Consider the following 20,966-nt stretch of genomic DNA (forward strand, 5'->3'; position numbering starts at 1 on the left):
TATAATTATTATTATGTATCATATAGTAACATTTTAATTATGTGAAGCAGTACAAATTTCCAAATTATAAACAGAGAACAGAAAACCAAATAATCCAAAGATGAAGTAGTTGCTGCCAGACTGTGGAGGAGAGGAGCTTTGATTTGTGCATACTTTCCATCAAAAAAGCCTAAACACAGTAGGAAGTTCTCATTTCTCCAGGTATCACGTGCAATGTTCACAGACTGTGTTTGACACACCTCAGGAAGAACAGCTGCTACGGTGCTACAGAGTAATCTGTTACAAGCTGGTATTTCCTTTTGTGTCTTTTTTTGTTTGTGTTTTTAAGGGGAAATGCATCTGGCGGTGTAGTAGATTGGCACGGCCCTATTGCAATATCAACAGTTTGCACAGTCCAATAGTCGCACTACAGACGTGGAAGGCATGAACTGGATATAACTTACCACACCCCACTAACACATCTGGTGGACAAGGCTCTGGGCATTATCTCTGATCCCTGCTGCATGAAGCCACCCACAGGAAACCAAAGGCTATTTCCCAGAGTGTACTGGTTCTCCAGCATGTCTCTACGCTCTCGCAGGCATGGGTGAGGGTTGTACCACTCATAGGGGCTTAACCTGGTGGGGTAACACAAGTACAGTAAAACAATCTCAGGGACAAACTGCCGTACAGTTATGCATCCCTGTTATATCATTCAAGTCATCATCTATCAGACATTTGACCCCTATCAAACTGTCTGTAGGGGTTGTATAAAGTAAAAGATTTCATTATGTGACAGGTTACTCGTGTTCAACAAGATAAATGGCGATGGAGCTCAGATGTGAGCTGCAGACTATCAGTGCAACGTGTGATGTAATGTATTGACCTTGCAGCCAGGAAGAGCACACAGCTGACAGCCAGGTAGGCGAGCAACATGAAGAGCCAGACAGCTGGAGAGAAGGGATCGAGGAAGGAGAAGTAACCTGGCTTCCGACCCTGGTACAAAGAGAAAAGAAGAAAAGAAGGAGCACAGAGCTGGGGAAGCAGCGACAGATGGTAACTGCTGGACAGACATGAAGGTACACTGCGTTTGAAAAAAATAGTTCAGTCTCAGTTGCAAGGGTGCGTCCTATTTGCACCACAGGAGGGCAGTGTCTGACACTGCACTTAGAGATCATGTCTGCAGTGCTTTTATACATCAACGTTCCAATCCATAATCACTCTTTTCACAATTCTGCTGAAACACACTTAGCTTAGGCCCAAAGCCTTGTTAGAAATGTAAACCTACAGTTACAGAACACTGACATATGAAGAAATATAAGTAATGCCAAACAATCTGTGTGGCCTTCATGGATGCAGCATCCAGCATACGACACAAATACAAACATCAGCTTCGAAGATGAGATCAACTCTTATGCAATAAGCGGTCAGATCACTTAAGATTCATCTTTAAAAGTACAGGTTGCTGTCTCCTGCTAGCTTTAAAACAGTGAAGGCAAAATAAATTAAATCCAGCACAGAATCTGCAGTGAGTATCACCCGACAGTCCCAGACAACACCCTCACCAGCTGAACTCTGTACAAGATGCTGATCCCCAGGGTCATGAACGGCTTAGAGAAGTCAATAACTTTCTCTCTTTCTGATGTGATGGTGAAGCCTGCCACGGCCAGGTCTGCTTTCTGGAGGATTGACAAAGATAGATAGGTGGATGGACAGTAGAGGGGACAAGTGAGAGAGAGGAAGAGGTGTTGAAGGAGAGTCGGGGGGAGGGAAATAACAAGTGGTCAGGTAGCTGTGCACAAAAAGAAAGACACCTTCTGTTCACATAAAGTGTTGATTTCCCAGAAGAAAAAAAGGAAAATTTTGTACATGCACTTGAAAACGCGTTTGCAAAAACATACAGCAGTGCACTGTTTCTCACAGACACTACCCACCATCTAAACGAGACTAATTGCAAGCAAGCATTGGGTGACTGGTCTCTCCACCTGTATAAAACCTTGCAGGTCTCTGGTCGCTCTGCCTCCTCTCCATCTCTTCCATTAAAAGCTAATTGATGAACATGGGCTGCTAATTAGAGCTGAGTGATCAGGCATTAGGGAGGGCATGGAGGGAGAGGAAGCATGGAGAGCTGGGGGAGCACAAGTGTGGCAGGCCCCACACAGGGACCACAGTCTGATAATTGAAGTATACCGTATGGTAATTAAGCAGAGAGGGGCTCTCATTAGCCTGCTTCAACCAGAGTGTCTGGCAGAGGCACACTAGGCGAGGACACAGGGAGGAAGAAGGGGAGACAGGGTGGGGTAGGGCAGGTTACTGCGAGGAAAGATGGTGCAGGCAATTTCAGGCAATGCTACCACTCTCTTCTGGGGAATTATCAAGTCAGCTTTTGTCCTAGATAAGAGTCTTACTCCCCTCTGAGGGCAATTTCAGACATACGAATTTACAGCAGAGTTGTGGTTTGGGGCTACAGTACAAGTGTATGTAGGTGGGACTACATAGATTTGTGTTGGGTGTGAGCTTCTGTTTGTAGAGACACTAGTGTGTGAGACAGAGAGAAACAAGGAGAGGGAGAGTACTTACCCTGTTGATTAACTCTCCGACCATGCCAGTCCATGAGCCATTGGCCTCTGGAGCCCCATACAGCCCATCATCCACCAGCTTGATCTTGAAGGAGAATTTTAAGATGTCTGCAATCTCCCTTAGCATGTCAACACAGAAGCCCTCGTACTGGTCGTTGCCCTGGAAGTCTTGGTAGTTGTCTTTACGCATCACATATGGGTTCTCCTAAACACAGGGGGAATATATGAGGAGTCTCAATCCAAAACACAAGTACACAGTCTGAGCGATGGTTAACCGCATTAAAGGAAGATTTTGGTTTCACGACTATCTTTTTTGGATTTTGGCCAAGTTTCATGAGAAGAGATTTCATATCTATATATTAAATGTGAAGCCAAAACCATAAGATAATGGTGTTAGTTTAGCAAAAGGCCCTAAACAGGATGAATTGCTATCAGATTTAATAAAATTTTCCTCCAGTGTCTCTAAATGTCACTATTAAAATGTTTTATCTTGTTTGTTTTCTTGTAAACAGTGCAATATTTGTTTTTCACAACAAAGCAAAGAGCCATATTAACCAACATACCAAACTATTCCCTTAGGATATCCAACATAGTAGTAAGTTTCTATTAGCATGTCATTGGTAATTTAGTGAAAACAAGGAATTCTAATTTCTGTTTGGTCACTACTAACAAAAGGGACAATTCATCCAGATGCATCATGGGAATTGTAGTTTTCAGCTTCTTGGAGGGTGACCAGTACCACTGATTAAAAATGAGGATATCTTGGCCTCAGCAGAATCAATTTTAATCATTTTTATTGGCCTCATGTGAGTCTCATTAAGTTACGGATATCCAATGTTACATTTATTTTTTTTATTATTATAAATCGGATAGTGGATCCATGGTTTCAGATGTAGATGAGAGGGAGAAAAACATAGATTCAGTAATCACAGGCTGCCCACTGAAAAGCTGGCATCATAAGTCCAGAATTTTCCACCACACAAATAGATCTTGGGAGAAAACAACAAATACTCCTAATTGCAAACAAAGAAAAAAGATATGATATCCCTACATTGCTCTACCTTTTTTTTTTTTCAAATTCTCTTGTAAAAAGTTACACTGTTTAAAATATTTGTTGTCTTGCGATAATTAGTCTTTTTATTGGGAAAAAATGTATGGAATCAAAATGGAATTCTGCATTATAACATCAAAAGTAATGTCAATTCAGTTTTTTGTTGCTATTTTGAAAAGGAATGTCAGTGTGAAGATATATTATAGCAATAATATAAATCCTGTATGATAGAGCCGCATCATGGAAGACAACAGCTCCATACTAGCTAATAATATTAATAAATAATCCAATAATTTGTTATTTCCTAATCTTAGCTAGCTATTTCAATTATCCATTATGTTTAGCAAACAGTTGTATTTGTCTATTAATACTGTTGGGTAACCATTTAAACTGTTGGCCATATCTTTTCAACCAGTGTATTTACTTTTTCACTAATACCTGGGTCAGTCCGTGTCAGTTCAGACAGAATTCAGGAAATATACTGCTTCACTATCTGCAATTTTGCTTGAACTTATTTGTTATTGGGGACCCACAAGAAAAAAATCTTAACTGAATTTTTAGAATATTATATGTTTATGAATCTTTGTGTCTTACCTGGGAAGCCATTTTAAGCATCTCCAGATGTATAGCTCCCGCAAACACTAAATTAGGTGAGGATACACAAAATAGTATCCAAATGATGGAGCAGCTCTAGCAGAGGGCAGGTTTTTTAGTTATTGGGCCTTGAATGGAAAGAAAGGGAGGATTTTTTTTTTTTTTTTTTTTTTAATCAGTGTGGTTTTTGGACCCCAGAAAGGTCATGTAAGTATAGAAATATGGATCTACTATGTACCCACCTTTCCTTCCAAAAATTACAGTTCAATCATATAGATCTGCTAGAAAATGTTTTGTCTGTGTTCTCCGTGAATTTCATAGTTGTCGCGGTTATAATCCTGGAGATATTGCACCTGTAAAATGGCTTCTCAGGTAGAGCATTTTGGGTGAAAATACAAAAACGTCTAGGTTCAAAAACATTTAAATTTCAGTCACAATATGTTGTAGATTAACCAAAAATAATTACCGGTGTTTATTTTTGGTCCTAAATAACCAATAAGTGTAAACAAAATCTGACGGAGAAGCAACGCTGCTTTCTGAAATGACACAGACTGACCCACCTATCGATTTTAATCATTTATGCGTTACTTTTGACCGTGTAGTTCTACTGTTTGTTTGTCCATGACTTTCACTTAACTGTTAATTTTTCTACTCAGACCTGTTAAGGTCAACTAAATTCTTCAATTAATTTGTAACAATTGTAATTTCTGTTTGTTTTTTTTTCAGATGAGTTGAACTCTGGTTACTGCAGACGAACCCCTGTACCTCTGGCTTGGAATAATCACTGTAAAACCACTCACTGTTACTTTCTGTTATGACACTGCTCATATGAGAACCAGCGGTACACAACCTCTGGGATTTGGACATTATGAGAGTTTTGGGGAGTCTGATTTCAGTTGCACATCTTTCTCAGTGCTCTGTCAGTTTCTGTGACAGTTACAGCAACAGCAAAATTACTGTAGCAGAAACAGACCAGAACACAGCATGAGCTCCAGCACAGTCTGTGTAGCAGCACAAAAAACAACTCTGAGCTCACCAGTGTGGACATTTACAGGGTAACTGTGACCTTACCAGTATGGTGGTGACAATGAGGGTCTTGTTTGCCAGCGTCTCTGAGACATTAATATCCAGACTGGTGGAGTTCATTGCCAGGGTGTTGTTAGAGTACCAGATTCCGATCTAACAGAGAAGAGAAAGCGAGAGAAAATCAGTGACTATTGTGGGATAAATATTGCATTCTTCACTGCAACTGTTGTGGCAGCCAGTGTGTATCTATAGCAAGTATTTCAGTAAGTGCATTAATCATGTTGGTTTATTGTATAGTGTAAAATACATTTGCATGTTAAATATTTTTTCCATTGCAATAGCATCCATACTGTTAATTACTGCATATGCTTGTTGATTTAATTGTTCCCACTGGAGCCACGTACTTGCTGTACTATCCACCATTGTAAATAAAAAACATTTCTGAAAAACTGCTGTTTACAAGCAGAGCAATGAGCTGGGACAAAATGGCAACAGAAAAAAAAACTGCAATGAAAATATTCATGATCAGGAATTTCATTGCCATGCATTTTACTCTCTTTTACTCACACCCTTCTTAAACTGCATAAAAAACAGTTAACATAATTCTAGTTTATGAAGACAGTAAAGTCACTTTGGTGTCTAAGTGTGTGATAATGACCTAACCACTGTGCAGAGAGGGGCAGCAGCTCACAGAGTCATTTCTTTGAGAAGCATAACTGTACATCTTTCAGTAGGTCAGAGGAAAGGTAATGACAGAGTCAAAGCTTTTCTATGACACTCTTTAGCCTGCCCTGACATTTAAGAGTGGTCTTTTTTCTATGAACTGCCACTGCCTGCCTACAAAGTGGGTGTCACCATGCAAGGAGGTGGGCAGAGTTAAAATGTTAATTACCACAACATAACTCTCAACTAAGTTAAAGCCTAACTTTATGTTTATTAGATGGCATTTTTGTTAACATGGGAGACAGATGGCCATGAGTAGAGCTCAGGAAGACATTAAGAGGAGGCAAAGAGAAAATGTTTCGTCTAGTCAATGAACAGTCTTGATCTGCATTGGTGTGTTTACTGATGCTTAATTTATCTACCTGAACACCTTAATGTCTAGGTCTACCAACAGCTTATTGTGGGTTCACATCTTGTCCAACTACGCTTAACTAATTAGTTGTGACTTCAAAATATTGGATTAAAAATCAAACAGCCAGACTGACTGGGAGGATCTAGTCTAAGAAAATGAAAAAAGATGAAGTTTTACAGAATAACATTTCTAAAGCAACACGTAATTCCTTGACAGAAGAAATCACAAATGATTCCACATAAAGTTAAGCAATATAACACACTCTTACTGAGTTCAGTACACTTACAGGTTTTGCTGCAGTGGTTTAACTTGATTTGACATCTAGGGAATTGTGGTCATTTTGCCATTATACAGTCATGTAACTTACAGTAGTGAATACTGACTCTTCTCTAGTAGCTCAGCAAAAGTTACATAAGCTTACTTTAAGCAAACTCTTCAGAGTTTATTATTATTATTGTTGTAGTTGTAAATATTAATACAAAAATATTCATATATTTAATTATATCCATAAACACATTCATAGAAAGTTTTGTACAACACAATATTGTTATATTGAAGGTACAGTTCCCTGGAAAGACAATTGGTGACAATATCAATATACTGCCCAGCCTTAAATCTGCCCAATATCCAACTGATTGCTAGACTTGGGCTATTCCTTACATCCCCAAAGTACAAGTTGTCAAAATATGAGGTTCTATGAAACAGCAATGCAGTCATGAACATTTTTTTGTGTAGTCCACATCAATTGCAAGACCTGATCCAGCCATATGGAGTCCATAGGAGACCAAAACCAATACAGATCAAAGCTAAGCCTCAAGCAAATCCAGTTCAACACAAAACGGAAACAAAAATAAACTCTGTAAATATCCTATAAAAATGTCATTTATTACATATAGTAGAAACAGAGATGTAAATCTATCTGCACATATGTTCTGCACTGAGCTTAAGGCAAGTAGATACTGATATCAACAAATTAATGTCAAATTATTGTTTGTAGACAAGGGAAGAAAATAAACCAATCATTAAAGGAATACAATTTTTGTGTTTTAAGATCAGAAAATATCAGATCAGCAGTGGCTGAGAATAAAAATACATAGGAAAGTACAAAAAATAAATAAATAAAAAATGGGGGGGTATGGACAGTCCAACAAGAGCAGTGAATGTGTTTATAGTAATACACACACAGTGTAGACAGGACTTGCTGGACCTGCTAGAAAGTTACGCAATTATCTGAAAAGCAACTGAAGGCTAAAAAAACACCTAATGTATTCGAGTGACCTTCACATAAAACATGTTTTTTGGAGCTGAGACATCACACTGGTTTAATTGCAGGTTACAGTACACAAGAGTGCTTCCAGGTGAAACACATCAACTTCACAAAGTAACAACTTGGCTACCATCTGGGGAAATTGTGATGAGGCTGACCTCAGTGTTAAATGCCTCCCCTGGCTTTGTGAAATCAGATGGGTGACCTGTAACTCATCCATAGCCTGAGGGCAACGTGACCTGGCTTCTGTTTGAAAACAGGTGATTCCTGACCTCTTTGTGGCCTCCTCTGTGTTTCTCCAGGATCCGCAGGGTGTAGTTGGTCCTCTGACCTTTGCTGTTGAACTCCACTCGCCCTGTCAGACCATCGTACTCCACCTGGCAGACATACGGAGAAAGTGAGGTGATCAAGTATGACAGGCATGGGAAAAAGGAGAAGATAAGAAAATGAGGAGAGAACACAGAAACAATGAAAAGAAATGGAGAAATTAATAAATTCAGAAGTCTATATAAAACCGAAACATCTTTCTTTGTACTAATCATCAAGATTAGACAGATATGAACAATGATGAGGAAGAAAGACAAAGACAGAGCAAGACAGACAGAGAAAGATGAAGATGATCAGTTTTGGATCAACTAGGAGGAACTGATTGATCAAGAAGCTCAGATAGATCAGCAGAGAGAGTCAACAGCTCTCGAATAAAACTCAGATCTGCACCTCACAGCTCAGTTTAGCCTCTCCAAAGCCCAGGTGCTGGTACAGTTAGCGCAGGATGTGATGGATGGCGTGGTGTTGAAGATGGAGCACACCATGATGTTGACTAACAAAGACAGATGTCGGGCCGGTGGGGTGGAGACAATGAGAGATGAGACTCAGGCTGCCTTGACAACAGTTGGTCGATGAGAGAAACAGACAACCAAATATGGGAAATGACAAAGAACAACAAGAAACAGAAGTTAAATGCAACATGAGATAAGGATGATACAGAATGTAGCTGTACTGTCATTACTCATCAATAAGTCTATTAAATGAAATAGAATCGACCACAGTTATGATTAGTGCCCAATCCTTTGAAATCTTTTTTCAAGCGAAATGCCAAACATTTGCTTGTTGTTCTCAAATGTGAGGAGTTCAAGTCATTTAAAGTTTAAAGTTTATTTTTTTCTTTTTTGTCACAATTTCTTAAAGGTTATTCTGGTAAGGTGTTTTATTTATCTCAAGCAACATTCCAAAACACAAGGATTCTGTTTACATAAAGGAAAGCAGCTTTTAGAAACTAAAAGCGAGTCAAAATCTGGACTTCTGCTTAAAAATGATTCCATCAGTTGATCAATAATCAAAATAGGAGCAGAGTCTTTTTCAACTAGTCCATTATTTCTGTAACTGTCACCTTAGGGTTTGGGGAACAGTAAATTTTTGGTATTTCCTGACATTTTTATTGATTATTTTAAAATTAGCCTACTTCCTAATTTTAAACCAGCCAACAATAAGAGTAATTGTTAGTTACAGCCATACTTACATCGATCATACAGAGTGAATGGCACTGATCATCTTGCTGTAATGCAATGTTCTGCTGTGAAGCCTTATGTCGTGGAATTGAAGTGGAATTCTTACTTTGACAGGTACCCCCCCCGTAAACATTGCTGCAGACCATGCAAACCCTCTGATGGCAACAGCTCTCCCCAATGCCAATGGCCTCCCCAGAGGGACAATGTGCCCCGCAACACAGCAAAATCAGCTTGAGGAACCAAATAAACAGCCCAAGGTGTTGACCCAGCCTCTAAACTGAGCTGGTCGCACATCTGTGTAACATGTTAGAACAAGCTCAATCCACAGAGGCCTATCCTCCAACTCACAGGACCCAAAGGATCCATTGCTGATGCTGCAGTGTCCCATGTCCATGACTCAACAGGTCACAGTGTTTTTGGTGGCACAAGGAGGACCGACACAATATTAGGTAGATGGCTTTAGAGTTGTGGTATATATTTCTACTATATAGAGTATAAGCCATTGTGTTGAATTTAACTGACACCTTCTACCAAATTTATATTTTACCCATATTTCTTATGATGTGTGTGTGTGTATGTTCATGTACAGGTGCTGCATGTCAGTAAGTGATTATACAACACATATTCGGATTAATGAAGCATTTACCATACGCAGGTAGTTCATGAGACTGGTCCCGTGCTGCCATATCTGAGGCGAGGTACAGCTGAGTGGCTTCACTCCAATTTCCTGACTGCGGTTCAGTTCCCTCACCGCCCCCACCACCACGTGCACCGCATCAAACATCAGCGCTGACGAGAGCTGTGGAAGGTGGAGAGGACACACGAGATATACGGAGGGGGAGAAAGGCAGAAAGGGTTGGTTGGTTGGAAATATGGACAGGAAAGACAAGGAGTCAAGGGGGAAGATGAGGAGGTGGGTGCAAGGACAGATGATTGAAGGGTTAACAGGGATGGTGAGAGGGAGGCGGGGAAAATAAGAGGAGAGGGAGAATAGAAGTGAGGGATGAGCTAACCAGTGGGGAGGAAACAAGCATGGATCCATCAATACTCATTAAATACAAGCAAAAGACTACCTGAATCCTTTTAACTGCGTCGTGAATCAGTGTGAGAAATAAAGCAGCTTAATGTTATGAGGCATGCAAACAAAGATTTTTTTTGTTTTTGTTTGCTCTAATGGTGGGCATGCAGAGGTAATTGTGGGCCTGACACTGACCGCAGGGCCGGGGTACGTTAGGTCACAGCCCTCTCTCCAAGAGAGGTTGAGGCTCCTGATGAACTCCAAATAGAAGGGATGGGTCGTGTTAAACATGGAGAAACCCACAATATTGGATTGCTCATCCACTATGTCATCCAGTCTCAGCAGAGGGAAATCCTACAGAGGGGCAGGAGTGGGGAGGGTGTTTGCAGAGACAGAGAGAGAAAATTCCAGTGAGTGACAGTGTTGACAGTGTGTCAAATCTGTACATCAGAAGAAAAATACTGTGCAAAGAAGAGTGCGATAAAGAAAAATGAGAGGCTACACGGATGACAACATCTAATCTCTGATGAGAGAAAAAAAGGACTCAGACAGCTCAGAAAAGAGGAAAATCCGTAATACGGGTAAAAGCGAGGTTGATGGAAATTACTTAAGTAGCTTGTGCATCTAAAGCACAAGAGCACTTCACGTACAGCGGGCAGAGAAAAATAAAAATGGTATGCATGGCATAAAATGACTCATTGATTGAAATGTTAGAAGGGGAGGAGAACATATCAAGATGGGAGATGAAAACACTGGAAGCGCAGAGAATGTGGCGGGTGGCAAAGAAAAAGGATACATCACATCTGTCATCACCTTCACCCCAGACCTCTTTTTCTTTTTTTTTTTACCATCCTCCTCTGCATTTCCATATCTATGTACAGCATGCTTATTTCTCAGATCTCTCCGTCTCTCCTTCCCTACTCCCATCTTTCATCTCCTCCCCCTTTTTTCTCTGTCACCTCTCTCTACATCCTCCTATCAAATATTCCCTCCACTCCAACTCGCTCATAAAGGGACAGTAGTGGAAGAAGAGCAGGAGTAGGGCAGAGAAACATGTTAAAACAAAGGAAGAGAAGACAAAAGGGTGAAAGGGGAAGAATTGGTATTCTCTTACCATGGTGGTGAGGATGTACTTATAAAATGCTGATGTCATCCCCAGCTCTGATGCCTGTAGGGCAAAGAGAAACAGAATAACATGAAAATAAATAAAAGACAGGTCATATATAGAATGTGGAAAGAGAAAAAACGGGAAAACTTAGAAAGGTTATGAAGAGAGGTGGGGGAAAGGAGGGCAGTTATTGAGAGGAAGAGAGCAAAGGAGATAGCTGGGGGACAAAAAAGAAGAGAAGGTGAAGGAGGAGAGGGAAAGGAAGCATACGTTAATCACAGTTTTACATCATCAGGCTAACACTAGGACATTTTGCTGAGGGCGGACAGCGGCTCCAACGTACCCACTGAAAACATCCCATACGCATTCAATCTGTGACTCACTGCGCTGGCTATCGGCACTACAGGCCGTACCATGAATCAGAAGCAGCCTTGGAAACATCTGCACCACATCCCAGCAAAAGATGTTCTTTTGTCAAATACTTTTGTAAGAGTGTAAGTGATTGTTGCCGGCAGACATGCATAGACATTGTTTCCTATGTAGCTCTAGAGGGCAGAGAAGGTAAAAAAAAAAAAAAAAAAAAAAAAGAAATAGATGTTAATTCTGTTATAACAAATGTGTAGCCTGTGGAACTTTGAGAGAGTTGCTTCATTACCTTACAGATGGTAAGCTCCACATACCCTTTGTGACTGTAACCTGAATTTCCCAACTGGATATATAAAAGAAAAAAACCTCTAATCCCCTTGAGTTGTACGGTTTGTACTGTTTACAACCCTAACTTTAAATCTTGAACATGTGTGGGCGGCTCTGAAGAATGTTTTGATGTTTAAGAAATGACCTTCTTGAGGATAAGATAGGAGACAGAAGCATTGGCGTCAATAATGATGGTCGCCACTTTGTCATCACGGATCTCCTTCAGCAGTGGCGTAGGGTCCAGGTTGTCATCCAGCATCCTTACTGACAGCGTCTCCCGAGAGATGAGAAAGCGGCGGACCAGTTCCTCCAATCTCAACAGGCCTGAGGGAGAGCAAAAGCAGAGACAAGTCGCATATCAGTGTCTATATCAGTAGACACAGCTCATATTTCCAAAATGTAAGCTTTGCAGGGCCTCTGAAAAGCTTCATTTATTCTTGAATAGCCAAATATTTGTTCCATTTTGCAAACCATGATGAATGGGTTGTTTAAATCTCAAGGATCTCAAACACAGTATGTCTGCATTAATTTTCTCAGCAGGATTTATTTTTTCCATCTGTTAAAATGCTCGTCAAGATGGTTTTGTTTTCAGTTTTGCATGTTGGTTGGTTAGTTATCTAGATATCTTAGAACCTATCACGTATCTGTCGGCCAGGAAACAGGTGATTAGTTTTTGCTGTAAATACACTAATTACAGCTGCATATCACAACAGTACAAAACATAACACAAAATACTTATTAATATGAAATGGTAGGTCATAAAAATCAATTGACTTTCAAAACTCATTCAGCAGGTATGGCAAACTGTACTGCAAAAACAGAAATATTGCTATACGCCTTGCCTAATCCAAGTAAAACAGAGCTCTGGAGCTTTAAAATGGTTCTCAAATATAACTCAGTTTTTGCTTTTTGCTTGTTTTTCATCTGGAAACCACTTAGCAGTCCAGCTGTGACATTGGTTTGGAAGGCCAGCTTTATTCCCAAAGCAAGATGACCCATTTTAATCCTATCAAACAGTTTCCACAATGATCATGAGAATAAATTCATCACTACAGTCTTACTCATATAAGTACATCACCAGTTCATCCATTATCTATACACCGCTTAATCCTCTGTAGGGGCTCAGGGGTGCTGGAGTCTATCCCAGCTGACTTGGAGTAAAGGCAGGGGACACCCTGGACAGGTTGCCAGTCTGTCGCACGGCTACATAGAGAGACAAACAATCACACTCACATTCACATGTACGGACAATTTACAATGACCTATTAACCCCAGAATGTCTTTGGACTGTGGGAAGAAGTCGGATCACTCAGTGAATTCCCATGCAGCACAGGGAGAAAACTACTTGACTTAACTTCAGACTTGACCTCAGGACCTTCTAGCTGTGAGGCAACAGTGCAAACCACTGTCCATCGGATTACCATGAAATATATGTCAAGACATAAAGACACCCCCCCCCGAAATAGAAAGATGGCCAACTTTTAAAAAAAATTTACAATTTTCAATATTTTCAATTTTCAATATTGACTGCTACTAACCAATTTCAATGAAGAAGAAGAAGAAAACCCACGATACGAATGGAAGAAACATGTAACGTTATTTCGTTGACGTAATAGTATAATATATTTTTAAATTTATTGAAGTTGTGCAGCCAAGGCAAAGGCATGTGCTCTTTTAATGTTTTGTAATTCACTTTGTCTCTGTTGTCTCATTCTTCACTTATTGCTTTTCATTTCTTTGAGTAATGCAACATCTGCACCTCGAGTAAAATAATTTGTCCTCAAAATCCTGGAAACCTTCAAGTCAAACAACAAAACCAGAGACGCAACAATTCTCCATACCACCGGCAAAAATATGGACAGAAGGAGGATCAGACGGACTGAATTACGATACTTGAGACAATTTGCCCACTTCAAAAGAATTCCTCTTGAAAACGAGTATAACCAATGGCAGTCAAGACTCACTTGACATCATGTGTGGAATAAGCCTTTACTAGAAAGTCTACTCTGCTGCTTCCTAATTGTAATTCCATAGTAAAGCACCCCTAGCTATGTAAATAAGTGGTGGGGCAGGCATCTGGAGGACGGAGGGGAAAGGGAGAGAGGAGGGGAGAGGTAGCACACAGAGCCCTTCAGCAAGAGAAAGCCTCTGTAAGCAGTGGGGTAATCACTGAACCAGGCCAAAACTTTAATTAGTTTGAGGAAGGAGGGGAAAAAAAAAATCAATGCACTTTACAGCTTCCTCTCCTCTCTACGCTCACTCTTCCTCGTTCACATTTTCCCTCTCTTCCCACATAAGCTCTAACCTCTCTATCTCTCTTGTCTTAACCTTGTGTTCTAGTTACCTCTCTCTGTCTTTATCCATCTCGCACTTATGCTCCCACCGTGTACTCCTCCTTGTGCTCAGTCTTTCCGTCTCGCTGTCCTTAACCTCATCTATCTCATGGAAACTGCATAATGGAATTAGGCTCAGATAGCAAGATCTGAGCCAGGCATAGCAAGAGAAGGACACACCGGATTTTTTTTTTTTTTTTTTTTTTTTTTTTACTCATTTGCAGAATACATTAGCTAAAGAAGGATAAATACATTAATGCTATTAACACGTTGTCAAAATGACTACTTCATAAACACATTGCTTAATCAAAATGCATGTACTGTGGGTGCCAATGAAATGTGTGACTTCACACATTACTCACTGCACTTACAAAAAGACAGAATGTCTACTTCACTTGAATGCGCTGCTCTACACTGGGGTAAACAAGATGAATAAAACAAGTGGGCTGGCGGTAAACATTGTCTGGTGTTGAACCTCCGCTGCACAAAAGAGCCACATGCAGACACACACACACACGCACACACACACACACACACACACACACACACACACACACGCACACACGCACACATCGAGAACCCCAAAACCTACTCTCTAATGTGCAGACTCACAGCATACTCAGGGTATAGAATACACACACTCCTGCACTCAAACACACGCACGTGTATGTGCAATGTAAACCGAGCACCCAGAAAAAAATAATACATCAAACACACACATGCTGTGCCACACACACCCACACAGTTGTTCAGAGTGTGGAACAAGCCTGTTGAGTGGCAGTTAGCACCTATTCGGCAGCCATGGCAACCAGCTCCACGGCGAAAGATAGCGCAGCCAAGTGGGTCAGAGTCTGTGAGTGTGATAACCTTGTAAAGATCACCTTCAAGCCAAATATATTGCACACAAATGCACCCCTCAGTTTCAACATCAGTGAAAGCCGCATCTTTTGGCCCAGACGGTGACCATCAGGCGATCTGTTGCCTCTAATTATTATGAGGGAAAAAGCCTGGTGAAAGACAAGGCTCTTATCTAGCCATTCAACTGATGATCAAAACTGAAAGAGATGTCTGATGCCATTTCAAAGCTCTTTTAGTTCAGTGAAATGACAAGTCCACAAGGAATATAGCTTACTTTCAGGAAACTGTGGGAAGGCTGGCTAACTGCTGGGGAGCTAATGAAAGCATCTCCATGATTGAATCCAATATTCATAATGTCACAGTTTTTTGTTTGTCAAAATCTACCCTTTTCACAAAGCCATAAGAAGCGTTCAGACTTCAGTCGTCTCATTAATTCTTTCGTTCTTAGACAGTTCTACTTAACTGGTGTGAGCAGTCGACAGCTGTACAACAAGACATCCCAGATCAGTTTCACTCCGAAGTGGACAAAAAGCCAGACAATTATTCAGTGGAAAAATCAGGATTTTGTCACCTCTTATAGTGCAGACCATGTTCTGTCACGTATTCACTAAGTTGTCTTTGAACACTACAGCCACCATCCAACCAAGGGTTTTAATTCCGGCAACTCTCGATGGGTTAGTGCATAATAAATCAATAACGGACTCTTTCAAAATGAAAATAAAGAGGGCGAGTGACTAAGCCCCGAATCCCCTGTGATGGTAAAGCTCTCAGAGTGCTTGGCAAGTTAAATCAAATGTCCCTTAAGTTCTTCCAATACTAGAAAGCATTTCAAACATGAATATTTATTAAAATGGTTTGGCCTAACAACCCTCTGAGGTGGATGAGAGACAGTGTGGATGAACATGAGTAATAAATAGGAAGGCTGCAGCATGAGCCATGTTTTGAACTCTGACAACAGACAGAACTTTATGACCAGACTGTCAAAATGAGTGTCCAACAGCGCAAACAGTTATATCCGCCCAAACAGTGTGAATGAGCCAACACTCCCACAGAGGCATTTGCACACACAAATGCACACATACATTAGGTAAACAAGCTTGCAAGAACACAACTGATGCATTTACACCCACCCAAGTACAAATACAGCCTTGCAGTCACACATAATATACTGTTTAACTATACAACAGGCAGCATGTGTACTCACACTCAGCCTTGGCACAGACCAGGCTGGCTGAGGGGTAGCTGAACGAGCGTAAGATGGCTCCTATGGCCAGACTCAGGTCCTCGTTGCTAGGGTACAGAGTCACAGAGGCAAAGCGCAGGTACGGCAAGCGTGGAGTCTCCTCCGGACCAATTTTTACATGAGGGACCTGTGAAAAAGAGAACAGGGAGAGGGGAAGTGAGGAGAGAAGGCGGCGAGGCAAGAAAAAGCATAAGTGCCATCGCCAACCAACACAAACAACCCATTAGAGTGAGAAAAAGAGATAAGGAAGGTGGTGGGGTTCACAAAACAGACACATAAGAATCAAAGGCTGGGTAAGAAAAAAGAAAACTGTCAAAAGAAATGGACGATGGTTGATTATATGAGAAGAATTAAATAGGCAAGGAAAATTGAATCTCTAGATGCATTTATCATGACGTCTTTGAGTAGGAGGGGTAGTATGTAAGAGAGAAAAGGTACTAGATGTGCAGAGGTCTGTATATATTTGTACTGTATGTGTGTGTATCTCCAACGCTCACCTCCTTCTCCCCACATATATGACTGACAGTAGAGCCAGAGGCGGGGCTGGAGGCCGGACCTATCACAGAGACGACGCCTTTGGGTAAAATCTGACACACTGAAAGAAAAACAGGAAAATAAACACTGAATATGCAGACACACACCTTTCCTCCGCTTTGTTTTGATGCCAGCACTGACTTAGCATACAGTAGGGACTGCAGTCAGGGAAAAAAAGAGCAGCAAGAACTGCATGCATTATGTTTTCGGTTTAAGCACTTATTAACACCACATTCTGTCTCAATATAATTTCATTTATTTTGACAGAGACACTCCTAGAACTGCAACTGAGGAGGCCTCCAGTTGCCTACTGCTATTATTCACTTGTTAAGACAGTGATTTCCAATGATTTTGAAGACATGCTGCTCTAATTATACCCTGTGGAACTAGAACAGTAACAACAGACTGGTGGTCACCTTCAGTTAACAAAAGTCATTTAGCATGATTATCCGTTTTGGAGGAGGAATTTAATGTGGGAAACAGTTTTACACAATTGTAATACATTAAATTAACTCCATGAAATTATGCGATTGTTAAATCAATAATTTGTCTTCTCAGGGATGACTTAAGTGAACATGATTCAGGATACAGTACAATCAGGCAGAGATTTCACTGTTTAAACAGGCAACAAATGTTTACACTAGACAGGCTTAAATGAAGAAGTTCACTTGTATGTTTTTTGTGAAACATATGTCCATACAAAAATGCTGACGTCTTGCTTTTTTTTTAATTACCATGTGTACCTTTATTTTCTACATAAGAATTATTTTGTCTCCAATTTATTGCATAGATATATGACAAACTATACTCATTGTCTGTCCTTTGCTTGACTTATAGACCAGTGTGAAGTAACTGATCAACAGCCTTAACACACTCACATTTCCACCTGACATCGATAATTTAAAGAATCTAGAAACCATTTAAAGGAATTATTTCATATTTTGGGAAATATGCACAGATGAAGAGGGTCCAACAGTTTGTCTGCACAATAAATATTAAGCTACAGCTTGTATATATAGAGAGAGAAGAGGAGGAAATAGAGCCTTGTTCTGTCCAAAGGTAAGAGAATTATAGAACTAACTTCTCCAAAGCTTATACCTTAACATATTATATCAAAGCTCAAGACTAGAAACAAGTTGCTGTTTTGGAAGGGACTATGCATGGAACTATTTGCCTTGCTCTGAGAAGCTGCCAAAAGAAACAATTCTCCATATAAACCCTTGCAAAACAAACGTCTGTGTACACGTTTTTGAGGATTGAATAAAGAAGACGTAATTTATTGTTGAGTAAGGTTTAAGGTGTATTTTGTTAGAATAAAGCCTGGTTATTCCTTTCCTGGCTTTAGATCTTTAAGTTCTCAAGTCTTGCTAAGATAATCAGCTGCAGGCTGTAGTTTGGTTTTGGTATGAGAGGAAGAGGAAAGCAGTAGATAGCCAGAAGTGAAACTATTCCTTTATATTCAAACCTCTGGTATTGACCAGTGCCCTAGCTGACACGACACTGACCATTTTATGTGCTCAGAGGCTAGATTACATCATGTAAAGAAATGCTTTACTGACACATTTTTGTTGTCTATTAATGTGTGCTGAATTCATTTATATTGACATGATTTCTGTCTGCCCACCTGAAAAATGCTTTCACAGACACAGCACAAATAAGTCTGGTGGCTTGACGGTGTTGTTCTGATAGCAAAGAAGCTCCTCACTTTCTGGTATATTTGGCCGGTATTTAAATTCATTTAAATTAGTCCTCCACAGTATCTGCCACTCTCTGTGAATGTGTGTATATGTTCTCATTGTGCATCTGTGTCTGCAAAATGAGTGTATGTGTGTGTGTGTGCGAGTGTGTGTGCGTGCATGTGTGTGTGTGCGAGTGTGTGTGCGTGCATGTGTGTGTGTGTGTGTGCGTGCGTGCATGTGTAAATGCCTGAGTGGGTGACTGTGTGCATTTGTGTGTGTGCAAGTGTGCCTCAGTCAACTGTAGCTGTAAGATGACGAGCTCTCTGATCCAGAGACCAAAAAACGCTGTGAGCAAACGAGCCTGTCAGAGTCTCCTGCCCATCGGTCAAGGACGCACACAGACACATACGCACGAGCGCAACTCAAACATGCACATATGTACACAACCCTTTCTCGGGCACACACAGACATTTTGCCAGTAGCTCGTGGCAGTGTCAGTGACCTATTAGAGTAGGAGCAGGGAGTCTGTCTTCTCAGTGGCTGGATTCTGCAGTACTTCTTCTGTCTATTCAGACTCCAAACATTGTGCTTCAGCTCTGTATATGGATACATATTTCATGGAGTAATCTCTGTGGTATGGTGCTGCTTTTTGTTGGCGTGTACTGTCGATGTGTATTAGTATTTGATGATTTGTTTTTGCAGTGGCCCAGCAAACACTGTCAGCTGTTACTGGAGGGCACTGGTTCACAGTTTTTAATGAGCAAGTCTTAGTGGCCCATTACTGGTCTCCAATGACATGTAAACTAATCAAGAAAAGCCTTTACTGGCACCTAATTGGATGAAGCTGGTAGTGTTTTATCATTATAGCCATCAGTTGAGGCAGTTGCTCAAAACAATGCAGCTTTTTAGAAAATTTGAATTATCTTTTGAAAAAAATATTTATCAGCACCCTTCTGAAGTGTTTTGAAATAAAAACCTGTAGCACTACATGTATATACTACGGTTCTTTTCTCCTCCGTGTTGGTTTCTCTGCCCCACTTGAATTGTTTCTGCTGGACTTTATCATCCTCTCAGATGGGTTGTGCAAATCTGCTCCACTGGTTGTCGTTGGTGTGCATGGGTTCCACTCACTGGTGTCAGTAGTGTCGTATTGGGAGTCTTTCTGCAGCTCATATATGTCCACCTCCACTCGCGCTCGGGCTGGACCCTCCATCACGCTGTTGATGTTCTCCCTGGCCAGGGCCAGGGCCAGCCGCTCCCCACGCCCACACACAGACTGGTCATCCAGGATTGCCGCTAAAGAGGTAGAAAGGAAAGGAGAAAGCAAAAAACATGTGAGGAGAAGCAAAAAGCATGATAAGGAATAGTGGAGAAGCCAAGAAGACTGCTTAGCAATGTTATCCATGCTTCTGCACATGTGGAAATGCATATGAGGAAGACAAGTTGAGCTGACAGAGGTATCGCAACCACCAACTTACCAAGAGATCTTGTCAGAAATACAGGAAATCAGTAATTAAAGTAGTTACTTGACAATTTGAGAAATATGCCTATTTGCTTTTTTGCTGAGGGCTTCATGACAACACTGGCACTGCTCTTCTGTCTATTAAATAAATATGAAACCACAGTCAGGAGATGGTTCACCACTGCAAACATGTATACAAAGGTGAGTGATGTAGGATCAGTTTCACCTTGTCAGAGCAGTGTGTCTTACATGTTGTTACAATTTTCAAGCAGGTTCCCACTGACATATTAATGACTATAAGCAGGGATGCTGTAAATCTATCTGTTCTTGTACTATTTAGTGTGGCGAGCCTCACTTTGAGGAACAAAAATGAAATAAAAGAATTACATCTATGTCAAGAAACTTTTTGACTCAGGGAAAGTGGAAAAGGCAGGACGGCTGGCTACTCACCCATGCGGACAGAGGAGAGCAAAGGGGCCTGACTTAGGGAGCGTGGCGGCATGGTAACTAGCAGGAAGGAGAGGAAGTGTATTGACAGCAGCAGTGCTGGCAGAGCCGGCATCTTCTACCGCTCCTCATGGAGAATGGTCTGCTGGCTTCCTGTACCACCACCTGCAGGAGTAGAGGGACACACTGCATATTACTGGACACAAACCGTCTCCTGGCACAACATGTCTCCCTGAACTGTCATCATGGGGCACATCTTCAGGTTGCACAGTCATATTTCCATTAAGTAGGAGCCTCTATAACTTTATAGCACATACAACATGCTTCCACACGCAGCTATAAAGACGTTCACTGTCATATCACAGAGGCAGCCTGGTCCTATGCATACAGTCTGTCTAATGATATAATACAGTACACACAACTCTATTACTGTCTCCTGTGGAAGGTCTGCTGTTTAGAAGTGACAGGATTCGGCCATGAAGAGATCTCCAAAGGCATTTCAAAGTAAACCT

The 20,966-nt window shown here is 40.9% G+C and overlaps 1 protein-coding gene across 8 annotated transcripts in view; it reads right to left on the reverse strand.

Moving 5' to 3' along the window:
* The window catches only part of grik5 (glutamate receptor, ionotropic, kainate 5), an 85,894-nt gene that overhangs the window by 14,213 nt on the left and 50,715 nt on the right, over positions 1–20,966 (reverse strand). For all 8 annotated transcript variants that reach the window (XM_035950853.2, XM_035950852.2, XM_055013678.1 and 5 more), the window contains 14 exons: positions 20,458–20,619; positions 19,677–19,841; positions 16,830–16,927; positions 16,294–16,459; positions 12,044–12,222; positions 11,212–11,265; positions 10,293–10,451; positions 9,726–9,878; positions 7,844–7,948; positions 5,275–5,382; positions 2,560–2,763; positions 1,545–1,658; positions 866–975; positions 444–617 (listed from right to left, as the gene is read on the reverse strand). In XM_035950853.2, the coding sequence (XP_035806746.1) occupies positions 444–617; positions 866–975; positions 1,545–1,658; positions 2,560–2,763; positions 5,275–5,382; positions 7,844–7,948; positions 9,726–9,878; positions 10,293–10,451; positions 11,212–11,265; positions 12,044–12,222; positions 16,294–16,459; positions 16,830–16,927; positions 19,677–19,841; positions 20,458–20,569 (1,901 nt within the window). In that variant the 5' untranslated portion in view covers positions 20,570–20,619. The remainder of the gene's footprint in view (positions 1–443; positions 618–865; positions 976–1,544; positions 1,659–2,559; positions 2,764–5,274; positions 5,383–7,843; positions 7,949–9,725; positions 9,879–10,292; positions 10,452–11,211; positions 11,266–12,043; positions 12,223–16,293; positions 16,460–16,829; positions 16,928–19,676; positions 19,842–20,457; positions 20,620–20,966) is intronic.

The sequence above is a fragment of the Amphiprion ocellaris genome, chromosome 9, assembly GCF_022539595.1.
Source record: "Amphiprion ocellaris isolate individual 3 ecotype Okinawa chromosome 9, ASM2253959v1, whole genome shotgun sequence".
Taxonomy (NCBI): domain Eukaryota; kingdom Metazoa; phylum Chordata; class Actinopteri; family Pomacentridae; genus Amphiprion; species Amphiprion ocellaris.